Raw genomic sequence first — 19,139 nt, 5'->3', positions numbered from 1 at the left:
TTCAAACGTTGAATACTAATTATGTATCTGGATAATATGAGATTGGTGTGAGAGACTCATGTGCAAATTTTTTTTTATTATTTAATTTGTGCTTTACAATTTGTCCAGCTGAACATTTGGTAAATTTTTCTAACTTAATTGCTAAATAACATGTGGATGGCTACTCCCAGCGGGATTTTATTTCTTTAGTGAGGTCAGTGGGATATTTTCATTTTAGTCATCACCTGCAAATGAATACAGTCTGAATGTCAACCCTAGATTCTCGTACCATACAATTTTCTTAAATGTTTCTCGAAAACCCTATCCTGTTCCTGTAGCATTGTACGAAAACAGTTCACCGTTAATCTTGATTTTTATTTTTAATTTATCAGTCATTCATTCAACTGTTTAATCTCAATGTATCATCAACTACTACTCGAATATAAAACTGACTATAACTCAATACTATGTATATCAAACAATAAAAAGTTAAAGTATTCTTCATTAGTTTTACAGCGTCCTCGTCTTGTATAAAACACTCGCTATAAATTTCTTCAAGTACTTTGAATCGGTAATTCAAAAACGGCGAAAACGGTCGTGCCAGCCCCTTAGTCTGTTGTTAAAAGGATAAAAATAAATCGTCTTGAATGGACAATAGATTAACGCCGCCAGTTTCCGTGGAAGCTGGCCACTTTTAATAAAGCCATTCGTTCAGCTGACCGTAATTCATTGTTTGCACCTGAATAGACCGCGAAATTGATGAAATCCTGAGGCATATAGGGGCGCGAACTTAACCCGCCGCCACCAATTTCAACGAGGATTCCTCGGCTGGCGATGAATCATCCGCTCGGAGGACTCGATCGACCTCGCGGTTCAAATTACCAAGAAAGATTGATCTTTGCAATCCAGGAGAAAAAATGTATGTGATGGAGACAATCTAGCACATTTGTAAGTTGGAAAACTGAGCCACGGTAATAGATTATTGTAAAATTCAAAGTCGTATATGTTATTACGTTTTTGGATTTGGAAAATATATTTCGTTCAAAGATTAACTGGAATTGACAATGAGGTGAACTAATTTGATGTTAGAAAGGACATCTTTTTTGTTGGATACTTGGACTTTTCATGTGAGAACTAAATAAGACGCAATATTTTCTGTTTTTATAGTTTCCATAGGAGTCACAGTATTTTGACGAAGGTTTTGGTATCAACGAGCAATAATAACGCTTAAATCTTCTTAATTGACTATTTACAGTCGCAACAGGCATTACAACGAATTAGAAGCGGTTTTAAATATCGCATATAATTGTTATTAATTCTTTAAAAGCGTAACTCGAGAAAAACTCGGCTAAGCCGTCAAATTATACAGTATTGTACGAGCAACATTTCTTTTCTCTTTATTTTATTTGGTAGAATTTTACAATTAATTCTCATTGAGAATTATAAGTAAATTATTCTGGCGTGGTACTATAACTTGGATAATAAGTATATATAATTATATAATATATACATTATAGTATGTTTGATTCTAATTGAATGTAATGACAAGTAACATTTTAAAATGAATATTTTTAAAATTACAATTATTAATATTTATTTCCTATAAGAGATTGAAAATATATATTTTCTATATCTGACGCAGGAAATCTCGAAAGCAGAAAGACAATTATTTTCTGAATAGTTTATTCTGAAATATTTGCCATCTCGTTATACTGTTAAACGGTTGAATATTTTCTCTTCGTACCATACAATTTAAAATAGTACTAAGAAAACCTAAACGCAAAACCGCTTTCGATCGGTCAAGAACTGCACGAAAAAATACAAAGAAGCCCCTTTCGACACCGTCTTTCCGGGCCATTGTCTTTCATAGACAGCCACGTATCCAAGAGTTGGCTTTTGTCGTCGCAGAATAGGAGTACAATGAAGCGATAATAGGTTGGACTTGCGAACCGCTTCCTCGTTGATATCATGGCTCACCGAGTCTACGGAATTTCTTGGGGCCATTGTTCCCCTAAAACTAGTAGATTGTCTGGCAGAGTGGCGGCAATTTCGAAATCGTATCATAATCAGGATACTCGTGCAACACGGTAAACACGCGTGTGCAATTTCATTAAGACCGTGAGACTGAGAGATGTACCTAATAGTATCGTTTTGAGACAACTTCGAAACCTATTAGAGCATCTGACCCAATAGTTTTGTCCCAGTTGTGAATTTCTAACTAGTTCTATTTACCTGAGTTTCACCTTGTGATAGCGAATGATAGTATGATTGATGATAGAATGATTGATCAATAAACTTCGTTCCATGTATTCCATGATTCTGATGGCACGCATAGTTTAGAGATCTAAGATAATTTAGAATATTTCGGAAGAAGGTCGATTTATTTTAATTTTCCTGAGAACCTGTCCAAGAAAGTCTTCCTCAGGTCCGTAGGTCTTTTCTCATTTTTGTATGACTTTCTATTCTGTTTTCTATAAATTGAAAGATAGAGACAAAGATTACAGTATTGTGCATGTGTCATCCTATGTTCTTTCCTTCTTTTTATTTATTTAATTTGTACTTTATAATTTGTCCAGCTGGACATTTGGTAAATAATGCTATGATGTGGCACTATATTTTATGCCATCTTCTCTTATTGTATATATGCATGTGCCATATTTTTGCAATAAATAAAATCATTAGCTATATATTATAAATAAAGTCACTTGTTCATTGAGAATTGAACATTACCTATGTAGTATATAATTGAATTTAACAAAAAAGGCACAACATATTTGGCTTAACATTAGAAACATCAGACTTGCTTTCTAAGGTTTCTGATATTTCTCTTTATATGTGTTTTTGTTATACCTTATCAAGACAATTATCAATCCTACAATTTACTACCATCTTAGACTTGACACAGAAAAACACTTGAAAATCTTCATTAGTGGCTCACCCATTTAACCCGGCTAGCCTTTCTTTGTATAGAACTGACACTGATTATCCTAACTATATTTATTCTTTTATCTTTTTCAGGTGATCTCCGAATATTGCCGCACTCGTTTACAGTCGAAGCCTTTCACCCATATCGTAATGGATATGTACCGTGAGGTGGTCAAGTCATCTCAATACACAGCTCGTAAACGCATCACATATCAACACCTAAACCCTGTCCCTCCCCTTCGAAACCCTTCAGACCTTACAGAACACAATCGTCGTCAGACCAACTACCCTCACCAACATCACCATCATCAACAACCATCTCAGCAATCCGATCCTCTTCAATCTATGCACAGTCAAGCCAAAAATCTTCATCAACAACAAGATCGTCAATATCGTTCTACCAATCAGTATAATCCTCCTTGTCCAAGTCAACAACGTTCTCCAACTCGATATCAACCTCATCAACATCTTCAAATTCAAGAAGTACCTCAGCAGGTTCATATACCAAAAGTTCACCACTATCATCATCATCATCCTGCAAAGGGCGCCCTTTTCAAGCTTCAATCGCGAAATTCGCATTCGCATCCGAATTTAACGAGCCTGTGTGGCCAGCAATTACAACCGAACCGACGCCAGGAAGCCGAAGATCAGAGAACACAGTTTCAGTCGCAGTTGAACGTTCAAACGAGTGGACGTAGCGTTGGTCCAGCGATTCAGCATCAACGCCGCCATCATCACTCGAGAACGTATTCACAGCCAATTTATACGAGGCTACAGCATACCAGAAGCAGTGGTAACTTAGCGTCGACCATCGTCAGTGAAAGCAACCCCGGAGCAAACGTTTATAGCGACCCTATTTACGCGTTGTCCGTTAAACCTTTCCTGAGCTCGCAAGACGTCAGAGTAAACGGTCTGTCCGTGAAGCCACCTGTCGGACATCGTAACGAGGATGTGTACACAGCTACAACGATAGCAAGGTAGTGTATTTCTTTTCTTTCTGCTTCTCTCACTTTTATGGCTGTTTTTTATAATGATCCCGGTGATTTACTACCTTGTCCTGAAAAGCACACTCTCGTTACAGTTGCTTTTAGAGGAGATAACGGTTGAGGAGGAAGATACACTTGCTCGCAAAAGTATTTGAACGCTTAATATTATAGAAACTTTTTATGAACACAGTGGAGCCTTTCTCTGAACGTTGTATTATCCAAACAAAAATGTTGCTAATAAGATATGTTCTTCGCCATTATAAATACTATTGCCACATGCATGACGTGTTCTTTATATTATATATTATAATGTATATAAAATACATTGAATGTGATAAAATATATTGTATATTGTAACAGCGATCGAAGATAACGAGAATGTGTTTTTTATACTGAGGCCATTCTTGTTTGAAAAAGGACCAATGGTTTCGTGCAAGAGAAAAGTGTAACTTGACTATTTAGGTTAAAAGATGCGTGTAATTTAAAAGAAAATAGGAAATATGATAAAATTGAAAAATATAGAATAATCCACATTTGGATATAATTTGTTACGTAGGCGACCATCTGCGGCCGGATATTCTCAACCAGACATACCGACGTCGTCGACAGAACGGGGACTAGAGGAGGTTTATGGAAGATCTACAGGACGCGTGAATCCGATGTTGCAAAGGCAACACTCAAATCCTCAGCTTCCTAGCAGGGATCAGCAAGACAGTGATTTCGAGCGAATGCCAGAGCAGGGCGTGAAAACGAGCGATCACAGATGTCTGGCCGGCAGGGGGAAGGAGGAACAGACAGTGCAACAACAAAATCCAGTGTCTTCCATGAGAGTCAGAAGTGTTCAGGGGCCACCGAAGCCTCCTCGAATAATCACTACATTGAAGAAGGCGCCATTCTCCGACGTAGAGAGCAGCAAGTCGGAACCACCAGCGAAACCGCCTAGGTAAATTCCTTCGTTATTGCTGTTACTTTCTCTATAGTGATTATGGTAATTATGCTACAATTAAACATCAGTGTCTCGAGTCTCAAGGGAAGAGTTAAAACCTTCGAGTTATGAAGGTTTTGCCTCATCGAGTAACTTCCACTAAGGGAGATTAACAAACGAAAATGGCTTAAACACACTTTATAGAAGAATTAATATTTTTTGATGGTAAACCAGATACACAAGATTGAATAGGTGTATTGAATAGGTAAAAAAATAAACATTGGGAAGTTTAATAGATATTTAACATTTAATAGATATACTACGATTAGTATTTGTAATAGGCGAAAAAAGTTGTAACTGAAACTATATTTTATTATATACGTATTACACAGTTCGTATGTAAATAAACCTTATATTAATTATCTATATATAATATCTTCTAGCAAATAACTGTTTGCTTTGTAACTCGATGTTCTAAAGTTACATTCTTTAAAAAAATAATTTCCGTATTCAAGCTTTCTTCTAAAGTACACCTTACATAAAGCGTCATCTCTTATTCCATCGAACCAGTCCATTCCTACCCTATGTTTACTCTTCCTCACAAAAGCATCAGCGATTAAATACCAGAAAAGGCGTATTCGGAATACCCTAGTGAACAAAACTTCTTCCCGTCCTGTCCATAACAATTCCAAACAGAACAACTCTCAACCCTCCAAGCCTTCATATCAACCTCCACACCGTGTGCTCCTCAATTTTGTTCGCGACTCGACAAACTACGTTGTGCTGAAAAGCGTTCTCGTAGAAAAACGAGAGATAAAGAGAGAAAGAGAGAGAGAGAAGTGGAAGGTAATGGCGAATCGAGCTGGCTAGGTCTAAAATTTATAACCGGCCGGCGTTAACGCGTCGGAATTTCATCAATCTTCGTGCTAAGACAGGACGCTAAATTGGAACGCGGCAGTCGAACAATCGTTCGAATATCCCCTTCCAGTCGCATTATTAAGTTTGTCCCGGAATCGCGAGTCCGTGTTAATATATGCTTTCATGTGATCTGGGTCGCAACCTCGGAACAAGCCACCCTCGAAGAGTTATAAGACTGTCGAGGCTCAAAGCAAAGCTCAAAGGGTGCTGTGACGTTCTTCAGGCGGAAACAGAAACGATCATGTCGTAAAAAGTCAATGAGCCAAGAGTGCTCATTGATTCTGGATTTTCCGGAACGGTGTCGCCGGTGAATCGAGGTGAAGACGGGATTGTTCAGTTTTTGAGAGTTTTAATCCCTTGACACGCATGTCGGTGTGGAATCGTCCAAAAGCTACGAGAGACAATTAAACATAAGTGCACTGGGCAGATTTCTGTCACGTTGCGTAGAATTATAATTATATTAAAAGTAACCTGTCTGCACCCCGTTGCATCATCTGTGCAAGGCATGTTCCTAGAAAACTATCAGGCTGAGAGGCCCTTCAAATTATTCAATGGCTTCGAGAACTTTAAAGAAAATTAAATTTTAAAAAAGATATGGAGTTTTCCTTGAAGTGGGATCCACTTCAACAAGAGAGATGAAGTAATGTACAGTAGTGTAATTGTAATTTCTTTTTTTTTTTCTAATCTTATAGATTGGTCTATTTCATTATGTATGGGTACTTTGAACATTTTGAATGTATAATACGAATTTTTTTGAAACTTATTTTGTTACGTAACATATATTTATAATACATGTTTTTCTAATACTGGTTTCAGGAATCTGGTAAAGAATGGACCGAGAGCTCGGCGCGGTAAAGCTGTACAAAGAGCACCATCCCGCCTATACAGAACAGTAGGTGGTCCAACTAGATCCTTCAACAAAGCCCAATGCATTGGTCCTGAATTCGTAGTGCGTGCCAATCAGCCACCAAAGACGCTATGTGTTGGCCAAGTAAAGGTAATAACAATATTTCTTTCCTCTATTGTATTTTATTAACAATGCAAACCCCTAATACCCAAATTAGAGCTGGAAATTTTCTAAACCAACGATCAATAGTAAAGATTAAAATACGTAATTTCTATCGCAAGAAACAGGAATAGATAATTCAGCATAAATAGTTAGATATAACAGTAAAAGAAAGATTTCCTTATAAACTTTTCGCATTCGAAAGCAGAAAATAAAGAAATAAATTATAAAATATTCTAATTATCAAAATTCAGATTTAATTTCTGTTAATTAAATTAACTTAATTTTTATGATAATTCATAACATATATAAATTCATACAAAAAATTGGTAAATATTTAAAGTAAAAAAATAACAAAAATAAATTTCCGGTACCGGGAATCGAACCCGAGCCTCCTGGGTGAAAGCCAGGTATCCTAGCCACTAGACCATACCGGATTTGATAGCTTTTTCTTTAAAACGCCAGACTAGCTGAAGTTTTACAGCACCACATACTATTTGTATTTAAAAGTAAGCAAAAGGCAGGTCATAAAATATTATTTTTCGGTATTCTATTTTATAATGTCGGAAAATGTACAAATGTCCACCATATATGTGTACCGGATAAACTGTTTCTTTATGCAATGGTACAATCTTTCCTCATAGACCGTCGATCAGAAAAGTCAAAATTTATAATCCTTATAGTCAAATAGAGCCTCTGCCAATACTCGATTAAGGATGTTTTAATGATAATTTAATGTGGTACAAGTCACAAACATGTGTTGAATTCACGGGTAATTAAAGGTACGGAAGCAACGTGATAGATGGCGACAATTGCAGAGCGAATGACATTTGTTAATAGATTCCGGTGCGCAAATTTGATTGCTCTCGCTGTAAATATCTAGCCAGGTAACCTCATTGAAACCTGCTGCAAATTTATACTGTACACGGTGCCCAAATCAGTCTACCGCACATATCCCATTGTAATAGAAATGGCAAGTGTGCAGGTCTATCAGATGGATGAAATTTTTCTTATAAAATTGTCTTTACTGTCTTGATGTCTAGTGTCTAGGATTATACTGATGTCAGTGTCCCTACTCTCATCACAGACGCTTACTCTCATTTTTATTTCACATATAAATATATAAATAACTGTCTTTACCCTATATAGTTTCTAGCTGATATCACCTTCTGGCCATAAATTACATATGTATGTATGCTGATACAATGTTATGGTTTCAGTGACATTTTCTTGACGTCAATTAGCGAGAAAATCATTCTGTATTACATACTTATTAATTTTTTTTTCATTACAAAAAGATAAAATTATTGTTATTAATAAAGCATTGGGAAATGTACAAATCGCATGTATTAAGTAGTTAATAAGGAAAAACAAAAATTTTCCGATACCGGGAATCGAACCCGAGCCTCCTGGGTGAAAACCAGGTATCCTAGCCACTAGACCATATCGGACCTTGAAGGGCTCGTTGTTTAGGTTCTATCACAAGGTTATTAGATATAGTAAACAGTAATATAAATATATAAAATTAATTATCTTCGAATTCATAAATAATTATATAATCAACTACAATTAGTTACAATTAACTATGGCTAACATAACGTACGTATTTGTTCTTCAATTTATAAATAAGATTCGGTTAATAACTAATCTACTTTTAGATGATACGTTTAAGTTATGTATTATGTTATATGTTACAATTTAATGAATCATTTAAGCGTGCAAGAATAATTTTTTAAAAATACATTAGATATATAATGAATATTTTTATCGATCATCAGGAACAATTCAATTTTTCACAAGGATTCAATTTTTTGATATAAAATACATATATGTAACTCATCTTTATATATTTGAATTCTTTCATTTATTCACATAACTATAGACATTATTTTATTTGTAATATTTTGTATTACATTACATTTTTTTATATTTATTTTATATTATTATATCATACTTATATATTAAATTTATTTCCTACATCTAATGTAACATTTAATTTGTTTATAGGCTAGCAATTCTGGACGTATTGTCGTGATAATGCTGACTGGACAACGAGTGGAAGTTACTTGTGATCCTCAAAAAGTTACGGCTGGAGATCTGTTCCAGGTAACAACGAATAACTGATTGTCTTTACATTTATGAATTTATCTACACAAAATGAACAAAAAGAGTCCTATTTCAAGTACTTAGAATGGATTTTAACTTCAAGAATCTTGTTTAAGTATTCAATAAAATTGTAAAAAATCCAATCGTAGCGTAGATGGTATTTCGATGATGAAAAGTGATGAAAAGTGTTGAAGTTCAATCAAAAGTATGAACTGGCGAGAGTTTTCCATGGAGAGTGTCCCTCGATGATAAGGGATTCAATTTGCTAGACAATTATGTTTGAATGATACGTATAATGTCATTTATAGAAACGTATAGATTTTCATATAGCGAAGTAACAGTAAAATATTCTCATACTTAAATCGATAATTACCCCCCTATGACTTTTAGAACTACATAAGTACATGTAGATAAATTTCAATATATAAGAAGCTTTCTAATGTAACTGAGATCTTTGCTTTGTTATCGACGAATTTCAATTTTCTATCATTAAATTGTTGTAATGGAAAGATTGAAAGAAGTGATGCTTTTTTTATTTATAGTTTTAAACGTCCCAAATGGAGCAAGATATTTTCTGTGATTTTCACTTGCAAATTCATTCGTATGGTATTTTTACTCCGTTTTAATGGATACTTTTTTATGTTGCCTTTCGACTATATTTTCATTCAAAATCCAACGCGGTAATAATTGACAAGTTATGACTATAAAAGAAGCTTTAAATCTTTAACGTACAAAAGATAAGCTAAATGTAATTTTGTGATAACACGCGAACCATGCATACATAAAACTTAAATAGAATTTGAGTCATGGTACCGTTTTGTGAATCGTCCAGCAAATGTCGAATGTCACACTACGAAGACCCTAGTCGTGGGTGGTTTATTCATGAGACCACAAATTCCGGTGTGAACTCATGAGAAACTCTGGCATTCTATCAAGAGATAGTGCGCGTGTGAGAGAGAAGAGAGATATCGTTATACTATGTGACAAATCCACAAACCATGAGTTATGCGATACTATACTACTATACTAGCGATTAACGTGTCTGTAGATTGAAACAAATATGTTAGTCGACGTATATACAATATACGTAATATATTATGAAGATATCTTATTGCAAAATTAATATATGAATTATAGTCTTTATTACACCTTTTACTATATACTATTTTGTTATTAGAAACATAATTTGTATAATTAAGTTAGAAGGTTGTTATGATTTTAGTTTTTTGTTACAAACTTTTATACAATTTTTGCAAGTTTTCTATATTTAACGAAAAAAATACAAAATAAATTCATTCGCCTGTTCGTGAGTGGTTTGAACATGAAACAAATTTCGAATTTCAGTTGACACATTTCACATGTTCCAATATCAAATTCTCATGTGTGTACGTGTATGTGTGAAAAAAAAACGCTTCTAAAATGTATCTATTTTTTCGTGTATTCAATTTTAATTGGGAAAAATTGTCGGAATATTTATATTTATCTATGATACCGCATATTATGAAAATATTCGTAATATTTCTCGAAAAGTGTAGGGAAATTAGTAAGTTATCCGATTTATTGAAGGCAGTTGTGTCTCAAATAAAAAGTTAGTATGATATTAAAACATTACTTTTCTTATCAATTACGAATTTCAGTAAATAATTCAATTTTATATCCACATTTTAAAACGGCCAATATGTTATACAGATCACATTAACTACAATGACTGTAAATTATATTTCTAGGTTGAATAGTTCCATAAAATAGCTCTAAAGCTTAATTATCTTTCTGAAATAGAATTTATTAAAAATTTGGAATTCTTCCCTGTTATGAATAATTTATTCGAATGTTACATATCACGAAATGTTCTGAACAATTCTATTGCTTCTAACCATATTGGAATATGTTAAGCTACAGCATTCTGTATTTCATTTAACGATTCGCATCCGATGGTATTCTAATCAAACTGTATCTTTGATCTCGTATAATTACATCGTTAACATAATACATTGGTTATAAATGATTGTAGGCCATCATGCAAGCCGAAAGCCTAGACGAAAACTTCACCCTTGGCCTGGCGGTGCTATTAGCCGGTGATTTTGCGATTTTACCTCCCGATACTAAATTGAACAAAGTCGCACCACCTGGATGGTTAAGCAGCGGCAAAAGCAAAGGTCTTCTGGGTCTTCCGACTAGTTTTATGCTGTACCTGAGGCTCAGGTTCTTTCTACCCTCCCTGCGTGGTATAAGGTATATCTGAGCTTCTTCATATCTATACTATTACTAGCAATTAATACAAAACGTTTGTTCTAAAGAACAATTTAATAGAATTTTTCTACAACGAAAAAGAAATAATTGATATCTTTTTATTATAACTCTTTACATGTATTAAATACAATGCTTTACTTTATATGTAATATAATTGTGCATTTTCCAAAAGTATTTCAATCTATCGATAACAGTTCCTGAATGACAGTGGAGTATGCACATATTTTTGCATGTAGCAGATTAATCAATTACGAATTACCTGTTTAGGAGTTGGATATCGAAGCATCTATTATATTTGCAAATACGACGATGTATATTGGAGCAACAACTGGTGTGCCCGTATTCCGAGTTAATTAATCTCACTGGATTGGCTCTTCAAGCTGAATTTGGGAATTATAACGCGAACGTGAGTAAACTTGCGATTCATTGTGTCTAAGAATATCGCTGGAATGTAATATCAATTACGAAACGACCATGCGATATTGATTGTCGACATGAGGAAAGTAATACAGTGAAAATGGATATGAGTTATCTATGAGTTATCTTCACCTTGCTAAAATGTCGATCAAACGCATAAAAGATTCTTCATTAGTATCCTCATTTCCATCCCATCATCTTCGAATCATTTCAGCTCGATAACGCGTTACTTTCCCTATCTAGGAACACGGTTGCGGTGATTACTTCCTGCTGGAACACTATGTTCCGGAGTCGCTGATTCTGAATATAGATCAGCATCAATCTCAAATCATCAACGAAGGGGCGGAAGCTCTCCGTGCCCGTCTTCACCAGGCACATCGCGACAGACGTGGCTTGGACTCGAACAAAGCTGAGGAGATGTTCATAACTCACGCACAAACCCTTCCAGATTATGGTTCTCACTATTACATTGCCACCGTGGACTCTAAGGAACTGGAGAAGGTAATGGCACAGCAAAGGAAGAGAAAGTCGACCGATAACCACGACACGTCCGAAGAATTGCTCGATTCCAGCGAGAATATTTATAGCCAAGATGGCAGACAGGAATATCTTCGTGGTCGAATTGAAATTTCTCGATTGGGATCTTGCGAGAATATTCCAAAGATCCCATATGACGAACGAAAACCTGCTGGATTGACCAAGAGCGCCACCTCGAACGACATTTATGGAGCTTACAAGTCCAAGTATCGCGTAGAAGCTTGCAACAACAACAACGTTAATAACGTAAATAATAATAATAATAATAATAATAATAAACTGAATCACGATGGAAAGAGCAGCAAAGGTGGAAAGAAGAAGACTGAGAGCAACGTTTGGTTAGCCATCCATGCTCAGGGATTGAAGTTGTTCGAAAGAGGAGAGCCAAGAGAAAGGATCAAGCTGGCGCAGTTTCAGTGGAAGGATATTCAGACGTTGAGCTACAGTAAAAGCTGTCTGGTGGTCTATAGCAAGGTGAATGGGAAACGATGCAAGTTCAAACTCAGAATGGACCATCGAAAGTAAGCGTTCGTTTAATTAATTACTTGCTCGGTTAGGTAGGAATGACAGGTCGGCATTGAATGACGACTCATTTTGCTTAAGTGCGTAGGTCGTATTGGGGTGTTACATATTAAAGCATTTTTTGTTACGAATGAAAGTGATTGGAAAAAAGGAGATTGTTGAAGTTTTTGGGTAAATTCAATTAGATTATTGGGAAAATGTTTATTCGAATAAAGATATTGTATGGAATGTATCCGTTGAAAAGCCAAGCGATAGACACGAACGAAGTTTCTCCAAGTTTCTGTACTTGAATGGAATTTAAAAGATTTAATGTACGGCTCTGGCGTAGGCCTCGAGTTTCAAAGTATTTTTGTTTTACAGAAGTTACTTCGCTTTCAAGCTCACCTCTTTGCACCATCAGTTCTTCTTAAGGCTGCGCTCGGAATTTACGTCGCTACAGGGACTTGCGAAAGGTACGTCTTAACTTTCTCATATATGTTATGTTTCTGCTTTTTGATGTATTATAGAATAGAGTAGTTATGAAGGTTTTTCTTAACACCCGTCTTCTTATGAAATTAACGAGCTAAAAAAGAAAAGTCGGATTTAATTCATAATTAAATATGATAAGTTTATTTAATAATTGAAATACTAATCGGTGGATTACATTGTTCTAAAGAAGAGTAAATACATTCTTAGTTGCTAATTAAACCTCTTCTGTGACAATTTTGCTAACTTACAAGCATGCATTAAAATTGAATGAAAAAGTTGCGTTAAAATATTAAAATAAAAGGAAACAAACAGTAACTCGTGTATAAAATGTATGTCTGGCTTCTAACATTTCAATTTTACGTCGATTTTACAACAACATCTTTTAAACAAAATCCTACTTCTTGTAAGTATCACGAATTGTGAATAACTTACACTTGATACAGTTGATACAGATATGTTTGTTAACAAAAGTTGCTCCAATTAAAAAAAGAACTATTTTCATTTCAATGTCTGCTTCAAAATGATCAGTGTAACATAGAGTATGAAATATTTTTCAGAATTCGGTGTTCCTACGACGATCGAAGCAAAGGCCTCGCCATCAAAGTCAAAATCTCACGATAGTAAAACGAAAATAGCCATAGCGAACACCGTGAAGAATGCGCAGCTGAGGTCGAATTATTCGATGCAGTTGGAGGAATACCAGAACAAAGAGAATGAAAATCCACAGAAAGATATTATCCCGGTGCCAAAGACGAAAGATACTCTTCGCGAACCCGGTTTCTACTCGTCTGAAGAAGATGCGCTTTACGCGCAAGTGAACGTGCGGTTGGAACCAGAAGGAGAGTCCCGTGATACGGAAGACGAGTCAGAAAGAAGCCTGACGAGTCCCAACGAGCCGCTCTCGCTAGACGCAAAGGAAATGAAAAACGACGGAAAGATCTACAATCGTCCGCGAATAGAACTGGAAACTGAAACTGAATGTGGCTATTCGCTTCCTAAGATCATGTCATCGAACGACGTAGATCAATTAGAGAAACCGGATAATCCTGAAGTATTGTATGCTGCGATCAACAAAGTTGGAGTCTCAAGGAAGAACGAGTTTCCTGTTCCGGATGAGGTATGGGACGTATCGGACGTGAAGAAATCGTTACACAAGGTAGATCGACTTTCTATTATTTTTGTTGTAATGTGGGAAAGGTTGACTTTTATGTTTCCTCGTATAATCTTGCTTCTTTTGACAAAGGATATATCGAGTGTAAAACACTGAAATTGCAAATGCTAGTTCCTAGAACTTAATTTCTGTTCATGAATTTTTCATTAGAAATTTTCTTATGAATATTACGTCTATAACACTCGTGAATTTCATTGGATGACTTTTATTGGAATAAAAGTGCAACTTCCTGGATTTATTATTTCTTTGTAATAGTCTTATATCTTTGAAGCTAAGAGATTGAAGTATTAAAGTACATACTTCTTTTTAATCGGCCAGTAGGGAGAAAATTAGAAAATTAATGAAGGCTTTCATATATATATAATAAAATATTGAAAATATATGCAATAAATGACAAATGAAACCCTCTTATAAGTAATAACGAACTTGTAAAAATGAAGAAAATCTAGGAAATTATTAGCAAATAAATAACATTTCTATGAATTATTATTTCGTTCTAAAGCTTCGACTATAATAAATTTGACATTATAATAAAAATCTTCGATTTGGTACGAAAAAATTCAATACTATTCTCATCTACATTGTCCTCTACGATTCTTAAGCATTGTTCTGGTTAATTTGGTATTTGTTTTATTAGATTTTCCATCTATTGCTATTTAATTCCATCCATATTCTATTACAGATAATTTCACGAATCATATTCACTTTTGATAAATTTGTGGACTATTTAATTCACCGAAAAATCTTTTAACGTCCTTTTTAAACCAAATATTTATCAAGCGTCAACATATATTAATTAATTTTTTCTTTAACACTAACAAATAGTTTTTGATCATTTTCGCTACTTGTTTTAGATCGCCGTCTTGTATAAATATAAAATTCTGACTATTAATCGTTTACCTTATAATCTGGGATAATTATTACTTTACATATAATCAGTAAAAGATGCCTTAATATTGTTATATATAATACCTTTAATGGGACTGTTTGTAATTACTGGTATTTACTTCCAAGAATGATAGAAAAGTTCAATATATTTTGTTTCGTTATATCTTAACTTTTTGTATGAAAATTAATCAATATTGGAATCAATTGGAATCGAAATGCCTTTATGTCTGTTTTAGATGAAGACTTCAAGTTTACCGAATTACGGAACATCCAGACAATCCGGAGGTTATCGGACGCCGAGTTTGCCACGTCGTCTGGGAGTAAAAATGGGAACACGAGCGATCTACAGCAGCCTCGTGCAGAAAGACACCGCCCTTACCGACGACATGGAGTCGCTATCATTAAAATCAGACACGGAGTCTTCGATTCAGTCATTGTCCGCACGATCGACGGAATCTCCTCTACCGGAAGCATACGTACTCAGTTAGTAACATTTCTACTTCAGCTAGATTTTTCAAGTGTTAACCATTATCACTCGAACCTATATTTAAATGTATACACAATTAATAAATTTTTAATACAGCGCTATGTTATCGATACATATTGTATCATCATCGTACTATATATTATTCTTATATTTAAAGTATAAGTGCCATATAACTCATTTGAAATTGCATTTCTTGAAATCAATCGCGTTATGTAATTCATTAAATCAGGTAACATATACAACATAAGATATTTTATCTTCTTAATCCTATATCTCAAGAAATTAAGGAATTCTGCAAACATATTAATTTCAATATAAAAATATATCTTCGAACAAGATGCATTTCATCATCATGCAAGAATTATATGATTTATAAATTAAAATTTTGTATGAATTCTATTTCCTATAGACGCTGACATCCGTACAGATGATGAGACGTTCCGTGTGCCGGAGGACGAGTCGATGTCCGCTTCCTTAGCAGCGCGTCTTGAAGAGTTGTCGTTTGCCGAGGAACGAATCCTGCAGACAATTAAGTTGGAAAGAGGACACGGTGGTAGCATAGGGTTGCAAGTGACAGAGGGTAACGATGGTGGCGTCTATGTCCAAGCAGTGTCGGTAGGAGGATCGGCCGATATGGCCGGAAACGTGAACAAAGGTAAGCTCGAAGCGCCATTCTTTACCGGGGCTGCATTAATTCGGAGAAATTTATTGGCCGCAGGCGATCGCATCGTAGCAATAAACGGGCAGAATTTATTGCATTTGCGGTATGAAGACGCTCTGAAGATGCTGCAGAGCTCGTCCGATACGATCGAGCTGGTTCTCTCTCAAGCTACTTCCCGTAAAAACGCGACCTCCAGGAAGAATCACGAACAACCTGCGGAAAATAACTATTTCAAGTGAGTATGAAAATGTTCCTTTCCTTGAATCTTACTTCATCTTTTATGTTTTTTTAATTAAATTTAATTTTAATATTAGTTAACTGAGCGAGCAGTTGCTTCTGAAATGAAAATAAGTTTTCTTGTTTACGTTGAAGAACTTTCAGTTGAAGAGGTTGATTCTTTCATTGCAACTGGGTGATGTAGAACTTTATATTGTGAATTTGTTACATTATTTTTAAATCGTTTGAATTAAAGTAATCAAGTGAAACATCCCAGTACTCTGTTTCGTTATGCATTTAATTTTAACGAGAATGGAAGCGAAATTTTAGGTCTGTACTTAATAGTTTTAAACATACACGGGATATTATAAACGGACAGATGTTGATTATTCTTGGTATGTAGGTTATCCGTGAAATTTGAAATTCTCTAGATGTCACGCTCTAAACTTTGAAAAATTATTACAGCATATGATATAGCAGAGAATGTAATGCGGTACGCGTTGCATCAACCGACTATATTTTGTCTTTTGTGGCAAATATAAACTTAATATTAAAATTAGTAAGTTGGACACGGAGAGAAACTCAATGTATACGATCGAATGGCTTTTCAACGTCTGATTGAACAGTGTGATTATTGATTTTCCTAGCGAACTTTATAAGTACGCTTTCATTGATTTCAGTGACATCAGATTCGACGTGACCTCGGAAGCAGATACGTCGAGCATGACAAACAAATGGCTCGTTCAAAGGACCACCGACGTTGCATCTGTGCAAAACACCTCGAGCGCGTACAGCAGTGCCGCATCGAGCGCAATGGGTAATCACAATGCAAACAACCTATACATGGCCGATCTTGTCGATAATGATGCACTTAAGTCTGCAAGTATGCTGCTCAGTATAGAAGACTTCGACGTCAGCAGAACGAGTCGCCAAGTTTTTATTTAATCGTCGATAAAACAAGTTAGTATTTACTCTACACACCCATTTTTATCTAACACGTATGCTACTTTTGTTACTATACACTTAATGGGTACTTAATTGCAGTGATCAATTTATATGCATATTGATTTTCGTGTGCTGTTCAGATAGGTGTTATATCGAAAGTTTTGGCTGAGAATACTATTAAAATAACAAATGATATTTTATTACAACTTGGATAATACAGTGTAAAATGCAACTTATGAATCTCCTGCCTTCTAAATTATAAAAGATAAAGAAGTGTGAAATAGAGGATAAATAAATACTTTCGAGACCAATTTATTTTCACATATTGTTACATAAATTCTTAAACATATATATGAATATGTATATTTTTAAATGTATAATTTTTTATCTATAAGAAAAAAGACATTATTTATTATGTATATCTGTAATCAATACTTCATCGATGTAACATAAAAATACCATTAGTATTCGAATTAAAATGTAGGAATTGAAATTTTCTAAAAGAAATATTAAATACTAAGCAGTATTTAACTTTCTTTTACGTAGTCTTGCATACTGAATGTTTAAAAGGAATTTGTAATTTTCTTCAATCGTTCGCTTGGTCTTTAAATTTCGATTCCCCAATCAAGCTAGTGGGCGCTCATACTTGCAAAATCGTATAGCAAACACCATTAAGGCCATTATGTCTATTATGTCGAACGTAGCTGCATCCACCACGTAACCTAATCGAATTGTTTTTATCCATTTAACGGGCGAAGCCTTGCTCAGAGTTCGAGGCGGCACTATTTGCTGCTTTTTTCTATGTGCGCGTTTAATACGAACCGTCACGACAGTTCTGTTCTTTAATTGTCAAGGGAAACCTGAAGTTCATATTAGGCAGTAGTCTTTTATCAATAAAAATTTAATAATTTGCAACTTTCTTCAGTTTATTCCACGAGGTTCATCGAATACATTTTGATTCAATTTTTGAAGATTATCTACAACATGAAGTTCAATTTCATCCGTTCAAATTTCTGAATGCTTTATTTAAAGGGATGTTTCGATATAGAAAAGATCTTACGAAGATATATGTCATGCAAATTTAATTTTGAATCTACATCTGATCTATACATTTAAATTCGATGCTTTCTATGTACAAACAAAAATTAGAATTTAATGCCGAAAAGAAAAATGTATTTTATTAAAGGATTAGAATAATTAACAGATATATCAATCTACTGATATATCGACGATGAAAGAGTTTTTTTTTACCAAAAGCGAACGTAGTACCTGGCTAGCTTTATCACATCCCGGTTTGAGATCGATTTTAGAATTTCGTCTGTCGTCTTATTAGGGTCTTCTTTCATTCAATAGGAAACTTAAACTTGGCAACATTAGTGAATCACTGTTATTGACTTCGCGGTAGAGAGAGGGGTAGAGGATGCACTGTCATTTGTAGGGAATCACCTTTAGTATCCCTCGAACGGTCTAACACCGCAGTTAGCCACACGTTTCCGTACTCCAAACTTTCTCTCTAAATATCAGCGGATTGTGCATCGACCAATCTCTACGATGCGCAAATGCGAATCCCATGAATCATTACCATAAACTCTCTTTTGTTCCCAAACTGACACGTCGTCTCTGTACTATAGTATACAGCAAGTGAACAGTTGATCTTAACTTTGATAAGTTTGGCAAATTGTGCGACGAAATCAAAGCTTCAACTTATGACACAAGTGATCATACACGTCAG

At 34.9% G+C, this 19,139-nt stretch overlaps 2 protein-coding genes and 2 non-coding genes across 11 annotated transcripts in view; 2 read left to right on the top strand and 2 right to left on the bottom strand.

Moving 5' to 3' along the window:
- LOC126913986 (uncharacterized) overlaps positions 1–19,139 on the top strand; it is a 215,228-nt gene that overhangs the window by 127,185 nt on the left and 68,904 nt on the right. For all 8 annotated transcript variants that reach the window (XR_007709533.1, XR_007709537.1, XR_007709532.1 and 5 more), the window contains 13 exons: positions 2,998–3,881; positions 4,447–4,833; positions 6,550–6,730; positions 8,747–8,845; positions 10,857–11,077; positions 11,363–11,501; positions 11,756–12,570; positions 12,932–13,023; positions 13,597–14,195; positions 15,335–15,581; positions 15,995–16,240; positions 16,304–16,481; positions 17,143–17,422. Coding sequence is in view for 1 of the 8 variants with exons in the window: in XM_050717334.1 (XP_050573291.1) it covers positions 2,998–3,881; positions 4,447–4,833; positions 6,550–6,730; positions 8,747–8,845; positions 10,857–11,077; positions 11,363–11,501; positions 11,756–12,570; positions 12,932–13,023; positions 13,597–14,195; positions 15,335–15,581; positions 15,995–16,240; positions 16,304–16,481; positions 17,143–17,407 (4,353 nt within the window). In the remaining 7 variants the exon portion in view is untranslated. The remainder of the gene's footprint in view (positions 1–2,997; positions 3,882–4,446; positions 4,834–6,549; positions 6,731–8,746; positions 8,846–10,856; positions 11,078–11,362; positions 11,502–11,755; positions 12,571–12,931; positions 13,024–13,596; positions 14,196–15,334; positions 15,582–15,994; positions 16,241–16,303; positions 16,482–17,142; positions 17,423–19,139) is intronic.
- Trnae-uuc (transfer RNA glutamic acid (anticodon UUC)) lies at positions 7,105–7,176 on the bottom strand. Its single transcript has one exon. It is a non-coding gene; the product is annotated as a tRNA-Glu (tRNA).
- Trnae-uuc (transfer RNA glutamic acid (anticodon UUC)) lies at positions 8,119–8,190 on the bottom strand. The gene has a single exon. It is a non-coding gene; the product is annotated as a tRNA-Glu (tRNA).
- The window catches only part of LOC126914236 (uncharacterized), a 64,180-nt gene continuing 64,154 nt past the window's right edge, over positions 19,114–19,139 (top strand). Inside the window, exon 1 of the mRNA XM_050717882.1 lies at positions 19,114–19,138. Within this exon, the coding sequence (XP_050573839.1) occupies positions 19,114–19,138 (25 nt within the window). The remainder of the gene's footprint in view (position 19,139) is intronic.

The sequence above is a fragment of the Bombus affinis genome, chromosome 3 (assembly GCF_024516045.1).
Source record: "Bombus affinis isolate iyBomAffi1 chromosome 3, iyBomAffi1.2, whole genome shotgun sequence".
Taxonomy (NCBI): Eukaryota; Metazoa; Arthropoda; class Insecta; order Hymenoptera; family Apidae; genus Bombus; species Bombus affinis.
This window is presented reverse-complemented; position numbering and strand designations above follow the sequence as displayed.